General features: G+C 49.9%; 1 protein-coding gene across 1 annotated transcript; it reads right to left on the bottom strand.

Moving 5' to 3' along the window:
• Positions 1-9833: 9833 nt before the first annotated feature.
• HELT (helt bHLH transcription factor) lies at positions 9834-13367 on the bottom strand. The gene is made up of 4 exons (XM_033213308.1): positions 13209-13367; positions 12804-12908; positions 12456-12675; positions 9834-12022 (listed from the first exon to the last, which is right to left on the bottom strand). Exons 1-4 carry the CDS (start codon positions 13365-13367, stop codon positions 11523-11525), a joined length of 984 nt encoding a protein of 327 aa, XP_033069199.1. The 3' UTR covers positions 9834-11522.
• Between the last annotated feature and the right edge of the window lie 8392 nt (positions 13368-21759).

The following is a 21759-nucleotide window of genomic DNA, read 5'->3' as shown; positions in this document are numbered from 1 at the left end:
CGAGACGGGCGGATCACGAGTTCAGGAGATCGAGACCATCCTGGCTAACACGGTGAAACCCCATCTCTACTAAAAAAATACAAAAAATTAGCCGGGCGTGGTGGCGGGCGCCTGTAGTCCCAGCTACTCGGGAGGCTGAGGCAGGAGAATGGAGTGAACCCGGGAGGCGGAGCTTGCAGTGAGCTGAGATCCGGTCACTGCACTCCAGCCTGGGTGACAGAGCCAGACTCCGTCTCAAATAAATAAATAAATAAATAAATAAATAAATAAATAAAAAGCTCGGAGATGAGTCAGCCATCAAAAATAGTGCAGAATTATGAGACTGAACTAAGTGGATATTGGGCTTCAGCTCTTTCTAGAGGAATCCCACGTAAATGCTACAAATACTGGTCCTTGTCTGGGTCTTGCTCCTCTCTAGTTCTTTCTCTACACGGAAACCAGAGATTGAAAGGCGTATCTAATCCAGTCTTCCAACAACTCACAGGCCGTGCTAGACAACCACCAGCTCCTGGAAAGGGCCTCTTGCATGCCTCGGAGACCTCACAATGATGTTCTCTCTACCTGAAACCTCTTTCTTCCTTTTCTTTCTCATCTCACCTGGTTAATTCCTACATTTTCTTCTGATATCAGCTGAAATGCAACTTTCTCTGCCTCAACTCGACCCGTTGAGAGCCTCTGAGGTGGATCCCCTCTGCCCATGCCCCAGAGTTCCTCTTTTGGACTTGTCCCACTTTCATAATTACTTACTGTATCTAATGCCTTCCTCAATAGCCTCTATCTGCTATCAGCACATTGCTTGCCTTGCTTCCAGTTCTCTCAGTCCTGGCACGCACAGGCACTTAACAGGCATTTGTTAAATGAATGGCAGGGGTCGTGCACACGTGATGAAGAGGAACAGAGAGCAGTTCCTCACGGGGATCGGGAGGTGAGCAGATGGAACATCAGAGGAAGCTTCCCAAAACAGACAGAGACTACCCCCTAAAGAGGAAACTGGAGTTCGCCATGTAAAGAAGGGAGGTAAGGCTGCTGGGGTGGTGGTGGGATGACTCTCGAGGCAGAGGAGTCTCTGCAAAGGCCAGGGAGAGCTCCGCAAATTCAGGCAACTGCAGGTATTCTAGTCGACAGAATCGTCAGGGAGTCGAATGGGCCAGTGACCCTTACCACGTAGAAAGACTTAGTTTGCTGGAAGGATGCTGCACACAGAGCTGTGATCCAGCGCCTCACACCCCAGTACACGTGCAGCCCTGCTGGGGACAGACGCAGCATTGTGTCATTTCAGATCCCTTGTCTCTCTCAGGTGGGATGTTTATGGGGAAAAGCCTTCCCCAACTTGATTGCTCTCACGCTGGACTGACCAGCAAGGACTACCTCAAGGTGATTCTGACTGGCTGTTCAACATCTTGGACAAATCTGAGTGTGACATGCCGGGAAAGCGGTAAGACAGAAGATGAGTCAGTTCTAGGGGAGAAGGAAACTTAGATATGTGTTTGTATTTATTCATAAAATAATATACTGTTTTTAAAAACCAAGAGTTTAAAAATTACTCAGTTTATGTGTCTGTGCGGACCATCTGTTAAAGGATACAGAAAAAACTGATACTAGTGACTGCTTCCTAGGATGGGCAGTGGATGGCTGGGGACAGACATAAGAGGAAGACTTACTTGTCACCACATATGCATTAGTATAGTTGACATTTTGTCCCATATAAGTGTATTAGCTATTGAAGATGTATTTTTAAATTAGTGTGTGCATAAAAAAACTGTAAGGAAGCTTATCAAAAAAGCTAACAGTGCTTATATCTGGATGGTGGGACAGGTGTTTTTGTGTCTGCTTTATCCTTTCTATGTGAGCGTACATTGCTTTGGTAAACAGTTTAAAAGGGATGTCGGCTGGGTGTGATAGCTCATGCCTGTAATCCCAGAACTTTGGGAGGCCAAAGCAGGAGGATTTCTTGAGCCCAAGAGTTTGAGACCAGCCTGGGGCACAGAGCAAGACTCCATCTCTACAAAACCAAAAAACTTAGCCGGGCATGTTCCCGGAGTCCCAGTTATTCAGGAGACTGAGGTGGGAGGATCACTTAAGCCAGAGAGGTCAAGACTGCAGTGAGCTATGATTACATCACTGCGCTCCACTATCTCTAAAAAAAAAAAGTAAAAAAAAATTGTTAATGGAAAGGGGTGTGATTTTTTTTAAAAGCTGAATTTTAAAGACTGTACATTGGGACACTGAACTGCTCAGTTTTGAAGTCAAGGAGGACGACAACTTTACACCGGGAGAGAAGAGTATTTCTAAACTTAGCCTTAGACCTTGCTATTCTAAGGGAGTATGAAAATGTTGCTGATTTGGCAGCTGCTGCATAGAAGAAAGCACACTGGACTGGGAAGCAAACATATTATGGTTGCAGTTCTGATGCTGCCATGAAATAGTTATGTGACTTTGGACAAGCTGCGTTGGCCCTCAGCTGCAGGCTGTGCGTGATGATGCCTACTGCAGAGGTTACTGTGGGACGAAATGCAGTGACTGCGTGGGAAAGCACCCACCACCGTGCCAGGCCCTGAGAGGCGTCAAAGAGGCTCTTTTGGGCGAGGTGGCCCCCTCTTCATTTCTCCCAGCTCCATCAAGGCCTCTCCAAACAGTGTGTTCGTTGTGTGAATGCAGCATTAAGACAAATCTCTGCCCTGTTCCAGTGGCTGCTTTGCACTTTTAATACCTGGATCTTCTGGAGCTGTCTTTGTACCTGATACTTAGCAAGTTCTAAAACAGATCTCTGGGCCAGGTGTGTTGGCTCACGCCTGTAATACCAGCACTAAACAATATCTCTGTCTTCCTTCCTTTTTAAAATTTTTTTAGAGATGGGGTCTCTGTACATTGCCCAAGCTGGTCTAGAACTCCGGGGCTCACGTGATCCTCCCGCCTTGGTCTCCCAAGCAGCTGGGATTATAGGCACACTGCCACACAGCCTCCTTTCTTCCATTCTTAATATTTTCCCTGATGCAAAGAGGGAGATGCTTTAAAGACAATCACCCAGGAAAACAAAACAAGAAAAGAAAAAAGAGAGAAATGCTAAAATTAAGACTGCTTCAAGGAAAAAAAAAGGCAGTCAATTGACAACATCAACAATTTTTCAAAAATTCAATATTGTAAGTAGGTAACCAATTTTAAGGGATACAGTTTTCATCCATGTTGAAATCTCACACAGATTTCATTTCTTTTTTTTTTTTTTTTCCGAGATGGAGTTTCACTCTGTCGCCCAGGCTGGAGTGCGGTGGCACAATCTTGTGTCACTGCAACCTCCACCTCCTGGGTTCAAACGATTCTCCTGCCTCAGCCTCCTGAGTAGCTGGGATTACAGGTGCATGCCACCATGCCTGGCTAATTTTTATATTTTTAGTAGAGACAGGGTTCCACTGTGTTGGCCAGGCTGGTCTCGAACTCCTGACCTCAGGTGGTCTGCCCACCTTGGTCTCCCAAAGTGCTGGGATTACAGGTGTGAGCCACTGCGCTCGGCCAGATTTCAGTTCTAATAGCTAACAGCTATGGGGTTGAAACTATTATCCAGCCACTGCTTTGTTAACTTCTTGAATCCTCCCACCCACCAGTGGGATAGGCACACCTGTCCCATTCACCTGGTGCAAACTGAAGCTCAGAGCTGTGAAACTGGGCGCTGGGGGTCATACAAGTAGAAAACAGCTGCGCCTGGACTCCAACCCAAGCAGTCTAGCTCCAGGGCTATGTTCTTAATCACCATGTCTCTCAGTGATGCTATAATTAATGCCTCTAGCAATGGTACTATTTGACTATAAGAATTAACGAAAGTCCAGAGAAAACATAGAACACACATTCCATGTAATTTTGTCAGAGTTTCATACCTAGGGTTTCTGAAGCCATTCCAGAAACAGGTTTGTGTGAATGGGGACAATGTTGCAACAATTATGCATTTCCCTTCACCTGGGGAGGATAAGGACCAACGTTTCACTGGTTGAAAGAGTCAGCAGGGCTCTGTGTGCTGACCAATTGCCTAAGGGAAAAGGTACTGGGACTTTTCTTTGCCTCACGTTTCCAATTCTCATGGGGTCCTTTTTCCTCTCACTCTCTCTATAGTCCAGCCCAGAGTTCCTACTCCATTCAATTTCCCACCCCCATTTACTAGCATTTCAGTAACTTTCCCCCATCTCCCATGCCGCTATTCAGCATAATGCTGCTTGCTGCCACTCTTCTGTTTTGCTCTACTTGCTATAGAGGGAGTTGGTCAAAAGTATAATCGCACAGATTTGCAGACTTTCTTTATTATTATGGTTATTATTATACTTTAAGTTCTGGGATACATGTGCAGAATGTGCAGGTTTGTTACACAGGTATGTGTGTGCCATGGTGGTTTGCTGCACCTATTGACCAATCCTTTAAGTTCCCTCCCCTTGCTTCCCACCCCCTTAACAGGCCCTGATGTGTGTTGCTCCCCTCCTGTGTCCATGTGTTCTCATTATTCGACTCCCGCTTATGAGTGAGAACATGTGATGTTTGGTTTTCTGTTCCTGTGTTAGTTTGCTAAGGATGATGGCTTCCAGCTTCATCCGTGTCCCTGCAAAGGACATGATCTCACTCCTTTTTGTGGCTGCATAGTATTTATTCCACAATATATATGTACCACATTTTCTTATAGAGGCTGTCATTGATGGGCATTTGGGTTGGTTCCATGACTTTGCTATTGTAAATAGTGCTGCAATAAACATACGTGTGCATGTGTCTTTATAGTTGAATGACTTCTACTCCTTTGGGTATATACCCAGTAATGGGATTGCTGGGTAAAATGGTATTTCTGGTTCTAGATCCTTGAGGAATCACCACACTGTCTTCCACAATGGTTAAACTAATTTACATTCCCAGCAACAGTGTAAAAGTGTTCCTATTTCTCCACACCTCGCCAGCATCTATTGTTTCTTGGCTTTTTAATAATCGCCATTCTGACTGGCATGAGATGGTATCTCATTGTCGTTTTGATTTGCATTTCTGTAATGATCAGTGATGATGAGCTTTTTTCATATGTTTGTTGGCCACATAAATGTCTTCTTTTGAGAAGTGTCTGTTCATATCCTTTGCCCACTTTTTGATTTTTTTTAAATGTAAATTTGCTTTAGTTCCTTGTAAATTCTAGACGTTAGACCTTTGTCAGATGGGTAGACTGCAAAAATTTTCTCCCATTCTGTAGATTCCCTGTTCATGCTGATGATAGTTTCTTTTGCTGTGCCTAAGCTCTTCAGTTTAGTTAGATCCTGTTTGTCAATTTTGGCTTTTGTTGTCATTGCTTTTGGTGTTTTCGTCATGAAGTCTTTGCCCGTGCCTGTGTCCTGAATGGTATTGCCTAGGTTTTCTTCTAGGGTTTTTATGGTTTAGGGTTTTATAGTTAAGTCTTTAATCCATCTTGAGATAATTTTTGTATACAGTGTAAGGAAGGGATCCAGTTTCTGTGTTCTGCATATGGCTAGCCAGTTTTCCCAGCACTATTTATTGAATAGGAGATCCTTTCCCCATTGCTTGTTTTTGTCAGGTTTGTTGAAGATCATATGGTTGTAGATGTGTGATGTTATTTCTGAGGTCTCTGTTCTGTTCCATTGGTCTATGTATCTGTTTTGGTACCAGTACCCAGACTTTCATAATGATAGCTTCTTATCTCCCACGTGAGCCAGAAGTAAGTTGGGTCCACTGAGCTCTAACCTAGCAATTCTCTTCATTGGGGAGCTCTTTCCTCTGGCCCTAGGTTCCTTCATGCACACCCTTGTGTACACAAGCATACACCCTGCACACACGTATGTGGCACTCCTGGGCCTGCACCACTCATGTACACAGGCATGTATGTGCATCTCCATTCCTAGCTGCACACAGATAAGCACCCAGGTTCTGGGCTTTTAGGATAGCCAGTAACCATTTTTTCTTCCTACTGTTCTCAGAACCCTTTGATATATAAATGTAGGTGTCAGGCAGAGATAAAAATGTCTCTTTTGCAACTGACAGGAGGATGTGACATCAGTTTACAGGGACAGTGGGCTTGCAACATTTCACCTTAGAATTAAGCTTATCCAGACCGGGCACGGTGGCTCACGCCTGTAATCCCAGCACTTTGGGAGGCCGAGGCAGGTGGATCACGAGGTCAGGGAATTGAGACCATCCTGGTCTCAATTAGATGAGACGGTGAGAAACCCCGTATCTACTAAAAATACAAAAAACTAGCCTGGCGAGGTGGCGGCGCCTGTAGTCCCAGCTACTGGGAGGCTGAGGCAGGAGAATGGCGTGAACCCAGGAGGCGGAGCTTGCAGTGAGGCGGGATTGCGCCACTGCACTCCAGCCTGGGCGACAGAGTGAGACTCTGTCTCAAGAAAAAAAAAAAAAAAAAGAATTAAGCATATCCATCACAAGCACAGGAAGAGCTAGACATCTTCCAACCGGCCAGTCGGGCATGCTTGCTTGCCTTCTATGGGCAGGCTGACACCAAAGAGAAAGGGGCTGAGTGGAGCATGCCTGGGTCCTGCTTCCAGACACTCCAGTGAGATCCCTGAGGAATATGAAAGTCATGCGGAGAGGTGCTGACTGTCACTCCAGTAATATCCCTCCACATGGAGCCAGGAGCAGTGGGAATAAAAGTCCCTCTCAACCGCAGACACACATGAAGTATCGGGCACACATGTACATGGATCAATCCTCTGGCCAGGCCATGGGTGCTGGGGAGTCAGACCTCAGGAACCAGAAAACCAGGGAGAAGGAGAGCTGAAGGCCAAGCAAGAAAGGGAGGGGAGTTGGGGGACAGAGTCCAGGGAGCTGGGGGGCTGCAGCAGGGCTGGAACCTGCATCTCGGGTTGACTCCTCAGGCTGACTGTAAACTCGGGAGTGGAGCGGTAGGTGATAAATACAATAGGCAAAAGGGAAAAACGGAATGGAAAACTTAAACGGAAAGTGGGGGGGAGGCTGAGAAGAGCATTGAGGTGCTACCAAAAGTGTATTTAAGGAACATTGAATTAGTTTGTGTCCCTCATGGGCCAAAAAAAAATTTGCAGTGGCCAAGATTTGTACATGAATAGGCATTACACTGTAGGGATTGTGTAGCTGCAGGTACAAGAGCTGTCATACAACAACATGAGGCCAAATTTCTGTACATAAAAGCTTGTGAGGGATAGCATTCCAAATTTACTAGAAGGGATCTGACAACCAATCACAGATTGAAGCAGGGCGCACGACTCCAAGGCTGATGGTGGGATGAAGTTAGAAACCCCTATCCTAGGCCGGGCGCGGTGGCTCAAGCCTGTAATCCCAGCACTTTGGGAGGCCGAGACGGGCGGATCACGAGGTCAGGAGATCGAGACCATCCTGGCTAACACGGTGAAACCCTGTCTCTACTAAAAAATACAAAAAATTAGCCGGGCGAGGTGGCGGGCACCTGTAGTCCCAGCTACTCGGGAGGCTGAGGCAGGAGAATGGCGGGAACCTGGGAGGCGGAGCTTGCAGTGAGCTGAGATCCGGCCACTGCACTCCAGCCTGGGCGGCAGAGCAAGACTCCGTCTCAAAAAAAAAAAAAAAAAAAAAAAAGAAACCCCTATCCTGACTTCTCCTAAATGAAGACAATTGTCTGTTCCAGAGCAAGACTTGAGGGTTTAAAAAGCCCTGGGATTAAAGACTTTTCTCATGATTTGCCTGGGCATTTTGTTTTTTAGGTTGAACTAGCCCTAAATATCTAACTCTTTGGAAGAGAGAGTAGATTAAAAATAATGTATTCTAATAGCTAACATATACTGAACATTCCGTATGGGCCAGGCACTCTCAGGAGTGCTTCGATGTCCCAACTCAGTGAATCCTCATAGCAACCCTAGGGAGTATGACCTTGTGATAGCTTTGTGTTATCGATGATGAAAGAGACTCTGAGAGGCTGAACAACTTGTCCAAAGTCACACAGCTAGTAGATAGCAGAGCTGGAATGCAAATCCAGGCTGTCCAACTCCAGAACTTATACTCTGAATAATAAATGAAGCAGAAAAGAGGGTGGAAGCTGACTTGGCCCAACCTGGAGCTTTTCCATGTGAAAGGAGCAGAACTCCATCAAGCTAGTTCTGAACCCAAATTCTGTAGTTGTGTTCTGCATTTAGCTGGACCTGCAGGGAGAGTTCACTGCTCTACCCAAGCAGGCCAGGCATGGTCTCCTGCTGCCAGACCACAAGGTAGAATGTCCACGCAAAGGCAAGACTGTTGCTCGTTCTGACAATCCTCAGAATGTGTGTGGAGTGCTCCATGGATTTCTGGGTGGATGTACAATTACTTGCTAGTCTCTGATGACACAGGGTGGCGACTGAGGATAGGGAGGACATGATACAGAACTCCAAGAGCTCAGCACTGTTAGGCAGTTCATTCAGCCATTCCTCAAGTATTTATCGAATTCTTCTTCACACCTATGTGCCTTTCATTTCTTGTTGTTACTCTCTGCAGACGCCCACTACCAGGTTCCCAGAAGTCCATGTCTCTGTGGGCTCAGGCACTTCCAATGGCAGCTCCTCCACCTTCCTTTCCTGGTATCCAGCAGCTTGGACTGGAGAGGTTCTCACTGACACACGGGGCTGTCTTTGTTCAACAACGCTTGGAAGAACAAGTGAGCTCTGTATTACCGCCCTTTCGGCAGGGGCGGCTGGAGTGCCTGGAAGCTACTAGTTCCAGCCCTGCTGGGCCACAGGGACCCACCCCAAGCACCAGCCATCAGCTTTGTTCCTTGAGCTTCTGGAGAAAACCTTTGATTTCATGGGGATGATTATTTTTATTCTTGCCCACTCAAGGATGAAGCTCAAGAAAAAAGAGGTTGCCCCTTTCAGAAGCATCACAATGGGTTACCTCCACCCAAACCCACTGGTTTTTGTTATTTCTAGGTTTGGTTGGGCCTCTCTTGGAAACCATTACTATACAACTTACTTAAAGAAAGTGGAGGGATTGGGCATAAGAGACTCAGACAGAGGGAGACAGGAGTGGGGGCTATAGCTGGGAAGCTGGAGGTAATGTATTGTCAGAGACACTGCAAGAAGAATACATTCACGTCACAATCAGATTTGAATCCATTCCATTTTGTAGTGACATTTTTAATCTTTTGCAAAGTCAAACTATTCCAAGATTGACTTTTAGCCAAGCCTGGAGAATTGGGACTTTGGGTGAAGGTTTCAGAAAAAGACACAAAACATACACACGTATACACACACACAGAGGGGGAGAGAGAGAGAGAGAAAGGGGGAAAGAGAGAAAGGGGAGGACGACTTTTATCCTAAAGTCATTGTAAATCCAAAGCAGGGTTTTATCCTCCACAGTTAAATGAGAAAGGAAAAAAATCAAGAATACCAACATTTGAGGTACAAAGACTGTCATGGACCAGTGGAAGTTTGCAAAATTATATGTAAATGACCGCAGTTTTTACTGTGGTGGCCCTGTGCATTCCCAAAGCTAATCCCAAAGAGAAAATCTACTTAGCAAAAGAAAGTTTTGTCTAATTTGGTTAACAGTTGAGAAGTGACAAAAATGCTGAATATATTAATAATTTATATTTCCAGGGTAACACTATATCTTCAATGCTTCACTGCCGAAGGGAATTCAGACTGGCTTAATGCTCAGAGAAAAAAACCCTGAAAGGCCTTCTTCATATTCTGTATCCAGCGTGATGAAAATGGGTGTAAGACATGTGTTCCAATAATAGGCACCATCCATTCTCCCCATTTCTGCATAATTTGTTTTTATCCCATATTGCTCAATGTATATTTGTTATCCGGGAGGGCCGCCTGGTCTCACTCTCAGTTCCATGCTCCAGCTCTATCACTTCATAGAAAGGAGAGAGCTCACATTTTATAGACAAGTTGTTTCAAGAACCTCTCACAAGCAAGACCGTTTCTAAAGTTTAAGATTTTCTCCTGGCAAAACATATACGTGTAATTTTCACTTTACGGGCAATGTAATGAGGGCTTCTTCTTCTTCTTCTTTTTTTTTTTTTTGCCTGTCTGTGCATAATGAAGTTTGATGGTTTACAAATTGCAGGTCATCCCATTCCATGACCTCAGCAAACAGTCTAGGTCAGAGCTTTCTTAAACCCTGTCCAGAGAAAATAGAATAAGTTAATTTATAGTCTTCCAGCGGATCTGGGAGAAGACAAATCACCACAGTTCAGCGAAATGGCCTCTGGAAACAAAGAGGAAAACGTGCTACCTAATTTCGAATTATTTATTTAAAAGGCATTAAAATTAATGAGGCACAAAAGTTCAAAGAAAAATTTAAATACCCACAAACGCAAATTTAGCCAGTTGGATACATTGTTTATTTTACCTATTTACATAAAACGACGGGGAGCCCTATTTTGCCCTTTGAGTCTTAGAGAAACAGGATTTTAGCTTGCCGTTTTAGATGTATCGCTATTTTGTGGGTAGGGCACAGATGCCCTGGAACTGAAAATCACAATCCCCTTAAAAGACCACTAGCCAAGTCTTTCCTGGATTCCAAACTTTCCTCACCACGTTCGGGGTGGAGCGAGATTAAAAAAAAAAAAAAATCACACTGGGGAAAGGATAAGGAGGACTTTTCTCTCCAAGCCTGAGAACTTAAACGGAGAACCCAGAGTCTCCATCCTGCACCAGTGGCCGAAAGGTGGAGGATGGCGGGCAGGAAACAGTCCTCTAAGGGGTGGGGAAGGGGCGTCTCCCAACCCGGCCTGTGTGGATCTCTCGCCTAGACGCGCAGCGCCCGCGAAGCTGGCCTGCTTTGTGCGCAAAAGGCAACGCCAGCTTCTTGGAAGCCTCTGGCGCTGAGTAGTTGTCAGCAGTGATGCTTCTAATCCGCAACTCAGAATTGTACTTGGTTCCGTATTTTTTTAGAGGTTTTTTAAGACTGTAAACTCAGCCACGCGCCCCGGCTTTGGCCCGGGTTTCGCCACATTCCAGACCTGCGGGCGTGCGGTGCGCGCGTCGGGCACTTGCCTCCGGGTAGGAAGCGCGCCGGGTCGCAGCTGGCAACAGTTCGCCTAAGTCAGTTTGGGGAAGGTCCTTCAATTTGCATTTTCTTGAGAGCCAAGGGCAGTGTTCTTCGCCTCCCCTGTTTCTCTAAGGCTAATGCTCAAGATGCCCGCTGGGCAGGTGCAGGGAGCCGCGAATCCCGCCCTTTAGCGACGCCTAGAATATCTGTCTGAACCTCCATTTGACGTCCGCCTCCCTCAGACTCCGCAGCGGGCCCCTCACCAAATTACTGAGGGCTGTTACCTTGAACCCTGTCAGCCTTGCGCCCTTGGCACCGCGGAGGGGATAGGTTGCGGATGAGCAGAGGATAGTAAATAAATCCCTCTCATTGCGTCTTTATCAGAAAACGTTTATTACCAGGGGGAGATCCTTCAGAAGACTCATTCGCTCTTTGCCTCCCCCCGCCCAGTTTTTTTTGGGTACAATATTTACACAATATGTGTCCAATATATACACCATTTCTCCTAAGCAGCGCCCAAAGCGCAGAGAAATCTGGCGGGCGAGTGGGCGTCAGAGCACCGGGGGGTGCTGGGGCGTGTGCAGGTTAAGGGCGTTGGGGTGCGCGTGGCCGATCAGGTTGAGGTAATGCCGGTCCAGGCCCTGCACCGGCGTCAGGAAGGGGCTGTGCTGCTGTGCTGGGCTCGCGAGCGGCACTGAAGCGCTGGGCAGGTAGGGCAGCGCGGGGCTGCGGGCCGTGCCAGGCGGCCAGGGGAAAGGCCCGGCACCAGAGCCCTGCGGGAACACAGCGGCCTCGCCCGGGCTGTGGCCAGCGAACTCGGGCCCCGCAGGGTGCAGCTGGTAGGAAAAATCCGGCTCCGGGAGCGAACCCAGCGGCGGAAAGGCGGGCTCCGCGCCCAGACGGGCCTTGGACTGCAAGAAGGCAAGGATGCGCGCGTACTTGGTGTCCTTGGTCTCCATCCGCTCCACCGTGGTGAGGTAATGCACCAGGTTCTTCATGCACTCGTGGTAGCCATAGTGGAAGTAGTTGGCAAACTCCGCTAGAAGTTCTGCTGGAGGAACGAGAAAGCCCGTAGGACGGACACACCCTGAGCGCCCCTTTGCCACGGGAGCCCAGAGCGGGTGCAGGGCACCTCCCACCACATTTTCTGGCCAAAGTTCCCATTTGAGGCCCGCCCTCCCCTCTGCGCAGTCTTAGAGACTGGCAAGGAACGCGCAAACGCCCCCTTTCCCTGAGAGCCTGACCCCACCCACCCACCCCACCCGGGAGGAGGCGATGGAACCAGCCTCTCTGGAAACCAGTTCTCCCTCGCCGTCTTGCTGGCGCCGGGCCGGGAGAGGCGCCTTCGCAAGACCCCTGCCCTCCCGGAGAGTGGAGATCCAGCAGAGCTCTCGGGAACGCTCAGTCACTCCCCTCCCAGCCCCAGGGTCTCTGGGTGGCACAGGCGCCTGACCCAGGCGTCCCATTCCCTAACCCGTGCCCACCTTTTTCCCTTCCCCGGGGAAAATCAGCGGAGTGCAGTGCTCTCAGGTACTGGACGGTCATCTCGAGGATCTCCGCCTTCTCCAGCTTCCCGGAACTCTGCAAAAGGAGGAAGGGCCCCTCGCAGCGGCCCGGCGCCTGCTGGGCGGGCACTGTGGCTCTGGAGAGGACCAGCGAGCGGGCGCGGCTGCGGATCTGCGCCAGAGCCTCCTGAGGCTCGCCCTGCGCTCAGGCTCCCTGAGTGGGGCCCGCAAGTGAGGCCCTCTGTGTCTGCAGGCTCGGGCGTCTCCGCAGAGTGGCCGCAGAGGCCTCCCAAAGCCTGGCACCCGGCTCCGGACGGCCAACGTTACCTGCTTCGCCAGGGCCATGGGCACCGTCTTGCCCAGCTCGTTCAAGCAGCGGTTGATCCTGTCCCTCCTCCGCTTTTCTATCACTTTATGCGAAACGGGGGTTCTCTGCGAACAGAGGGTTGTACGTTTAGGATGGCTTTGCCCGGGAAGTCGTCAAGGAGGCGGCTATGGCAGCTGCGTGCTAACCGCCTCTCCAGGCGCGCACACTGCTCAGATTCGCCCTAGGAAGGGACTCCTGGCCCGCCACGCTCGGGCCAGTTGAGCTCTGCCCTCCTACGCCCGCGCTTGCGCGCTCCGCTTCCAGCCACCCTACCCAGGCCTTTGGGGAGGTGGCCACCAGCCTCTGGGCACGGACGTCTCCCTGATTCAGCACCCTCCTCTCTGTATCCCACCCCCTTCCCAAACCACTCGAGATTCCTCCACACTCAAAGTCCCGTGTAGGCACTTCCCTGCCATCGGTCCACACAAGTGGCGGGTCGGTGAGTCAGACGCCTCCACCACCAGGGCGCAAGTGCCATTTGGGCTCAGCCGACTCACTTTGCGTTCCTTGAGCTTGTCTGACATCCTGGTTAGTACGCGCCCTCGGGAGAGGCGGTGGCGCGGGGCACCCGTCCACTTTTCCGCCTCGTGTGCCTCCTCGAGTGTCCCAGGTAGACTGCAGCCTCCCAGCTCCGAGGGTTGCCTTATAAAGCGGCCATCTAGGGCTCCAAGTGCATTCAGGAGTTGAATTATTCCTTAGGATTAGGGGAGCTGCGTTTGGAGGATGTATGCATTCAAGATCAGTTTTAAAGAAGTTAAGAAAAAAAAATTTAGCAGCCGAGGGGGGCGAGCTGGGGGCAGATCAGCTTTGTTAATCCACGTGGCCCTTCAAAGGACACGTGATCGGCCCGAGAATAATATTTGCATGGCAACAGCCCGGGCGGGAAAAGGAGGCTGTAAACTGGGGCCGGCGAGCGAGCGAGCGCCTGTAGCAGTCGCGGGCGCGGAGCGCAGGGGCGCAGTGGCCGCGGGCACCGGGGGGCGAGGACCCTCACAAAACAGTGTCGCCTCTTTTAGTCCCACCGCTGAGTCTCACACGATCGCCTGTTTACAAATCCCAGCAAGCCCGCCGTCCCAGCGCCGAGTGCGTTTTAAAGCCTGTCCAGAGTCATTAAAGTAATTAAGTAAGCCTTTAATAGGCTGTTCCGCCGGGTTCAAGGGAGAGCTCTTGGAGACGGAGGCGCCCCGTTTGTTCCCAGGCTTTTCTCACACGACTTGGTGACACGTCCTTCTCCCCCCTTTTTGTTTACACCGCTTTATTTGTCCGGACATCCCGGCAGGTGTGGGGCTGCGGCTGGCACACGAGGCTCCCGCCTCGCCTCGCCTCGCCTCGCCCCTCCCGCCGCTGTTTGGCACGCGACGCTCCCCCCTACCCCCTGACCACGTCGCTGGCTTTCTTTTCTCCCCCCCCCCCCCCCCCCCGGCTCCCTCTTCGCGGGGGGAAGAGGCTCAATTTGTAGCCTATTATCCTATACGAAAATGTCCATTGAAAAGTATGAATAGTTTCATTGGGTTAAATTTTAATAATGCCAGAGGGTGGGGGAGGAGAGACTGGCGGGCGTGCGTGTGTGTTTGTGTGTGAAGGGGCGGGTGGGAGGATTGGGGGGCAACACGGAGAAGAGTGGGCCGAGAAGAAAAGGGGGACTGCAGCTGGCCCAGGCGAGCATTATGCGACGTCACCTGCGAGAGGGGGCGCCTACAGACCCCTATTCATTTGCCTAATTTTGGTCAATTTAACAAACTTCAGGAGAAATTATTGTGGCTTTGTCAGGGAGGGTGAAGCCTTCTGATCGAATTAACAGCATGTTTTGATCCGGTAAATGTCATTAGAAAGGGAGAAACAATCGCGCTTAGAGGGCTCTGAGTAATGCGCCCAAGTGGAGACGCCAAAGCGCACGGCTCACAAAGGGAGCAAGTAGCTGCCACAGGGAACTTTTGTACCCGCCCATCGCCCAAGTTTTGACACAAAAAGGCATTATTTCATACTTGAATACGTTTAATCCAACGATTGTCTATTTTCTGCAAACATATTTTCACAGCATTGTTAACTTTTTATGTCTCCCTTTCGCGGGCGTCTTTTCTTAACGTTTGGGGGCGGGAGAGCGCAGACACTTTGGGCATCAATATTTGTCACTGAAAAGGGCCCCGTGAAGTTTGGGAAGTTGATCTCTTTTTTATGGTTTTAGAAAGCGAAAATATCGGGGGGAGGAGGAGGGAGGGAAGGCACGAACAGAAACGAGGGAGGAAATTTGCTGGACGGGCCCAAGGGGAAGGAGGGGGGCGGCTGCGGCTGGGAACTCTCTTGGCCGCCTGCGCCTCTGCGGGCAGCCTGGCCCCGCGGCCAGAGGCCTCCTCCCCCAGGACGGGCCTCGCTCACAATTGCTGCCTCGGATCCCATACTCTGGGGGCTCTGAGCTTGTGGGGTGTGGGTGTGGGGTGAGCTTTCTTGCAGACGATTTTTGTTTTATGGCCCTTCCTAGAGCCACAGAACTCTCACCTCTCTAATCTTTTCCATCTGGGAACAGCTGAGACCGCTTCTCAGATTTTTTTCTTTTCTGCCTGCCCCGGACCCTGCCTATATTCTCTCTACTCTGCAGGGCAATAGCAGGGCCCAGCGCCCCCCTTGGGGTCGTTAGACCTTGGCGGAGGTGGGTAGGCGGCTCTCCTCTCGTTGGTGGGACCTGGAAGCCTCAGGGCGCAGAGCCAGGACTGGGGTGCCAGGCCTCGGGGAAGCCATCGGCCCACCTGCGGCGGCCTGGGAGGTGTGAGGGCTCGGTCTGCACCTCGCACCCCTAGGGTGTCCCTCTCGGTCCTGTCTCCAGTCTCCTCACGACGTTTCTTTTCTGCTTCACGCCAGATTGGACACGATCCACACCCTCCCAGGTTACTCTGCCAGCCGCGAGTGCCCTCTCAGGGGTTGTCAATTTCAGGATATTCACTCGCGCACAAAGGGATTAAACACGAACCCTTATCATCCAAATTAACTAACGTGAATGGGTAAAAGGGAGCGCGCACACTTCGCACCCCCATTTTTAAGCCAGCGGCCCGGGCGTTGATCCTCTTACTGCCGGTGTTAACCGCCAGCTGCAGGCACCTTCCACGGGCCACATTTCATTCCATGCACACCGTTTAATTTCCCGGGTTTGGTCTCGGCGCTGGGCTCAAGGCTTGCCCTGAGCCTAAAGTACCCGCGTGCAGGTGAGGAGGCAAGGGAAGGCGGGTGAGTGGAGACTTGGGCGCAGGTGCGCAGCCTCGCCGGGTCCTTCCGCTGCTGCAGCACTACCTGCGAAACCTGGAACGCCCCCCGCTTCAGGATAGGGAAGGAAGTATTTCCTTTCTTCCTTCTCGGCCTGGCGGGAAGGCCTGGGTCACACACGCTGCCCCAGAGTGGGGCGCCTCACAGCTGTCTTCTCTTTGCTCCTCCTCAGGGGGGTGATCAGGAGTTCCCTGATCCTGACCTAGTTTCCACACAAAATAAGAGCAGAGTAGGGAAGAGCGGAGGTTTGCCGGAGCCAGCCAGCCAGCCTGTTCAGATCCCAGCCCCACCACCCACCAGCTGGGTGAGACTTGAGGCATCGTCCTGAATCTACTGTCCCTCAGTTTCCTCATCTGTAAAATGGAAATAATGTGTCTACTATGTTACCGGGTGGTCACTCCAGTGAAATAAGTAAATGTAGATGAGGCACCTAAAAGAAGACTGGATGGTGCAGTTAGGGTTTTATTTTGCCTGCAAATCTCTCCTGCGGTGGCTCTTCTGTGTTTTATAGGATAGTGTGGAGTTTGCACTATTAGATGCTTTTTCCACTCATTTCATTTTTTTGCCCTCATCCCGGAGAAAGCTCTAGCCTCCCTGAAAAAGCCACAGTAATTCTTCCTGAAGTTTGTTCAATTGACCTAAATCAGGCAAATGAATGGGGGCTTTGGGTGCCCAGGTGACATCACATAGTGCTACTGGCCAGCTGTGTACTCCCAGTGTGTGTGAGGCTGAAAGGGGCTCTAAGCACAGGACCCCCTCAGCATCATAGCCATTCTCAAGAGATGCAAATATTAGCATCAAAATCAAAAGAAAGCTAGGCAGCAAGACTGCCTGGAAATTAGACAGTGCTTATTAAATATTACTCTGAGTTTAGCCTCCTGACATCTAAAGACCTCTACTGGAGAATACAGCAGTCACAAGCCCACTGTGGTTATCATTATCGTGATTTTTAATACTAGTTCTTTGGCCACATAGGTTTGACATGTAGATTGCAAACACTGAAAGATGGTTTCCAACTTTTAGAAACTGAGGATTTGTGGGCTTGGGGGAAGTGGATGGATGGAAAGAAAATAATACAGTAACTTTAGACAAATTGCACTGAGGCAAAGAGTTCTGGGTAATTTCAAATCCCTCCCTCCACCCCTGCCTGCAGTACACAAGCTGACTTTCTAGACACATGAACAGTACTGGAGATTTCATCAAATGTGAGGAGCCCTGGCTGAGAGCAGGAGAACACCAGCATGGCTGGCCCTACTGACTTCTGACTTCTGACGTGCTGGGAAGTTGAGGCCTGGAGGGAGCCCAACTCCTGGGCTCTGTTATGAAGTAAGCAGGATCTCAGGCTGCTCCCTCTGGAAGGGCCCACAGGAGCATGGCTCCAGCACCCCACTTCACACCTGAGGGCCCTGGGGTACCACGAGGAGACTGGGATACCTAAGGGCAGGCGCCAGCGACTGCCTCAAGTCTCCCATTCAGCATTTGTTGATTCGCTGTGTGAACTCCTCCAGGGCTGAGGAGGAGGGCTGGCTTCCTCCTGTCACTGTGAAGGAGGACTGGTCAGATTCCTGTGATTAGGGCTGGCAGCCATTCTGTGGGACACCTGCTGCACGTGGCGTGTGTGTGTCTGTTTGTGTGTGTGTGTGTGTGTGTGTGTGTGATCACTGCCAGGAGGCATCGGCCGTGTCTATGCCCCCATTATCCCTTTTTCTACCTTTCATGAGTCCCGTGATAATGGCACATGGTGAGCACCCACAGTGAGTCCAAGCTGGCAATTCCAAGTAGAAAGGGACTTGGTCCTGCCTATTACAAATGTGCGCTTGAAGAAGGAAAAAGTATTCATACCGATGGTCCCAGTACAGCAGTCTCCACACAACAGTCACTCCCAATGTCTGTCGCAGCAGCCATGGGTGGCACTGGCTATCCTGTTGGGCTGGCAGCTTCTCTGGACTTTCCTCGCTCAGCACCTCTAATTCCTCTGCACTCTGGTCACCAGTAGTATTCTCAACCCAACAGCGATGCCACCAGGAAGAACCTGCCAGGAGATGCTTGTTGGTGCAGTCAGATGGCAGTGAGAGGGCTCCTGGGGAGTACTCCGATCTCTCTAACCACAAGGACACACACTGAAGGTGTCTGCTGCTATCTGAAGCCCAGGCCTCAAAGGAACCCAGAGACACGAGAAACATGTATCCAACGAGGGGTGATTTCCCAGGGCTTTCATTTCTAGCCCCTCTGTTCTTGTCTCTGAAGCAGCTTAGTTCTTTGCTTTCCAGTGCTCTTTTTAGGTTTAGTACCTGGCAGTGAAGGTAGCAGCAGCGACCACAGTCGCTCATCAACACCACAACCTATCAAATGATTCAAGTGCTTTCACCTTCTCCAGCCTTTGGAAGAAGTATTGGAAGCATTACACGCACTCCACTAGAATCTCATGCCTCCAGAAGTTGGGTTTGTTTTAAGTAAAAACTAAGTGCTCTAATTCTTTGCTACTGGAAATGTGGTCCTCAGAACAGCAGAATCTCACCACCCAGGAGCTCATTAAAAATGCAGAATCATAGGCCTCTCCCCTGACCTCACTGAATCAGAACCTGCATTTGAACGACATTCCCAGTTGGTGTGTGCATTGCAGAGTTTGAGAAGCACTGCTGCAGCTGAAGCTGGAAGGCACCCTGGCTACCTGATGAGCAAATCCCAGGTGGGAATGGCCACCCCAGAAGGACAGTGGGGAGCAAAGGTGAAGGGAACTTTCAGGTTGACCTAACTGGCATGAATTAACTGCACAGACGAAAAATCTTCCTATGCACAAGATGGGTTTTGCAGCACTCCTTGTTCAAACACTCCATAGGATATCTCCAGGACTTCTGCCTACTCCCATGTGCAACAGTTTATTTCTTGCATGTCTCTCTAGACTTTGCAAGTAGGAGATGCTCAAAATGGTTGGTTTGTTGTTTTTTTGTTTTTAAGACAGGGTCTTGCTCTGTCGCCCAGGCTGGAGTGTAGTGGTGAGATCATAGCTCACTGCAGCCTTGAACCCTTGGGCTGAAGCCATCCTCCTGCCTCAGCCTCCTGAGTAGCTAGGATTATAAGTGCATGCCACTGTGCTGGCTAATTTTTTTGTTTGTTTGTTTTTTGTATGGACAGGGTCTCATCTCAAACTCCTGGCCTCAAGCAATCCTCCCACCTCAGGCTCCCAAAGTGCTGGGATTATAGTCCTGAACCATCTTGCCTGGCCTCAATATAGTTTTGTTGAATGAAGAAAAACTGGGATGGGGACTTCAAGAATTATTTTGGCATCAATTTTGGAGCAAATTCTATAGGCAGTCTCTTAGTCATATTTTATAATTTAGTTTTGGACTTTTTTTTGAGACGGAGTTTTATTATTATTGCCCATGCTGGAGTGCATTGGCATGATCTTGGCTCACTGCAACCTCAGAATCCTGGGTTTAAGCAATTCTCCTGCCTCAGCCTCCTGAGTAGCTGGGATTACAGGCACACACCACCACGCCCAGCTAATTTTTGTATTTTTAGTAGAGACGGGGTTTCACCATGTTGGCCAGGCTGGTCTCAAACTTCCGACCTCAGGTGATCCGCTCAACTCGGCCTCCCAAAATGCTGGGATTACAGATGTGAGCACCGCATTTGGCCTATTTTTGGACTTTAAAAGGCACTCAGGGCCAAGCAGTGGCCTGCACCTGTAATCCTAGCTCTGGGAGGCTGAGGCAGGAGGAGGGCTTGAGCCCAGGAGCTTGAGACCAGCCTGGGCCACATAGTGAGACCCTGTTTGTATAAAAAATTTAAAAATTAGCCAGGCGTGGCAGTGGTGCATGCCTGTAGTCCTACCTACTCAGGAGGCTGAGGTGAGGGGATCAGTTGAGCCTAGGAATTAGGGGCTGCAATGGCCATGATTGCACCACTGCACAGTGAGACTCTGTCTCTAAAAAAATAAAAGCAGTAAGTGGAGGGAGCGTAAATATAAGGATTGAGAAAGAATACTTCGAGGGAGGCAGCAGAATAGCTGAAGGTGTTTCTTTCCATATTTTGATGTTAACATCACTTAGAAAATGTGTTGCAGGTGCCATTAATTGTGTTCATTATGGGCCCTGATTATTCTCGGCCACTGCCTTTTTCCTTTGGGCTGGCAGTTACAACTTCTTGCACTGTGTTAACTGGAGCAACCATCCAGAAGTCATTGCCCTGCAGAGCTTTGGCTTACTTTACTGAGGGGCATTCTCCATCCAGAAGTCATCGCACTGAGGAGCTTTGGCTTACTGCGTTAAGGGGCGTTCTCCAACCAGAAGTCATCGCCCTGCAGAGCTTTGGCTTACTGTGTTGAGGGGCGTTCTCCATCCAGAAGTCATTGCCCTGCAGAGCTTTGGCTTACAATATTGAGGGGCATTCTCCATCCAGTAGTCATCGCCCTGCAGAGCTTTGGCTTACTGTGTTGAGGGGCGTTCTCCATCCAGAAGTCATTGCCCTGCAGAGCTTTGGCTTACTGTGTTGAGGGGCGTTCTTTTATGGCTCTCAGGGAGGTGAAGTCAGCACTTCACAGGAAGATTTCATCTATATTCTGGGGCTCATAATTTGAATTCCTCAAACTTCTCCTCTTTTTCTAATTGCCGCTGGGCTTTTGAACATGTCGTGCTCATGCTGGCCAGGACCTGGGTTGGAGAGATCTGGATATACATCCTGACTCTGCTCACTGAATGGTCTCGGGCAAGTTGCTGAGTCTGTTTCTGCAATCGTAAAGCAGTGATGATGGCACCCACCTCCTAGGATTGCTGAGATGACTCAATGCAGTGATGTCTGTGAGGTACCTGGCAACCCACCTGGACCATGAGGGGCACAGGGGCTGAGATGCTCATGCGTTGATCTGGGCAAGTGCCTCCTAAATCCTGGAACGGTGCTGGATCCCATATTACCATGGGGGCAGGATGCAGTCACTGCTCTTGGGGAGTTTCTGGAGTGAGGCAGACACAGGAAGGGAACTTAGTATAAGCCGGCAAGAGGTGGGTGATGACGGAAAGATCAAGGGAAGGCTTTCTGGAGTAGGTGTTTCATGAACTGAGTCCTGAAGAATTAGAATATTAGTTTTCTAGAGCTGCTGTAACAAATCACCACAAACCTGGAGACTGAAAACAATGCAGATGTGTCCCCTCGCAGTTTTGGAGGCCACAAGTCAAAAGCTGAGGCAGTGGCACAGCCATGCTTCCTCTGAGGGCTTTAGGGGAGGTTTTGGTCCTTGTCTCCTCCAGCTTCTGGTGGCTCCAGAGGCTCTCCAGGTTGCAGCAGCATCACTCCCATTCCACCCCCATCCTCACTTGCCTCCTCCCTTCTGCGTGCCCGTGTTCTCTTTTCGTATCAGCCCTTGCCATTGGATTTATACTGCCTGGATAAGCCAGGATGAGCTCATCTTGAGATCCATAATTTAATCACACCTGCAAACACCCTTTTCCCAAATCAACTCACATTCTCAGGTTCCAGGTGGACATACATTTGCAGCGGGGGAAGGCGGGAAACCATCCGACCTACTGCAGTGCGTAAGAGGGTACCACACAAAGACAGGCGGGAAGGGTGCTTTCAGGACAGGGTCTGGCATGAGGAAGGGCACAGGGGCATGGATGAGCTCTTTGATCTTGGGAAACCACACGCAGTCTTACTAGAACTGTG

The sequence above is a fragment of the Trachypithecus francoisi genome, unplaced genomic scaffold (assembly GCF_009764315.1).
Source record: "Trachypithecus francoisi isolate TF-2019V2 unplaced genomic scaffold, Tfra_2.0 Lachesis_group1, whole genome shotgun sequence".
NCBI lineage: Eukaryota > Metazoa > Chordata > Mammalia > Primates > Cercopithecidae > Trachypithecus > Trachypithecus francoisi.
Note: the sequence above shows the minus strand (reverse complement) of the source record. Positions and strands in the feature narration are given on the sequence as shown.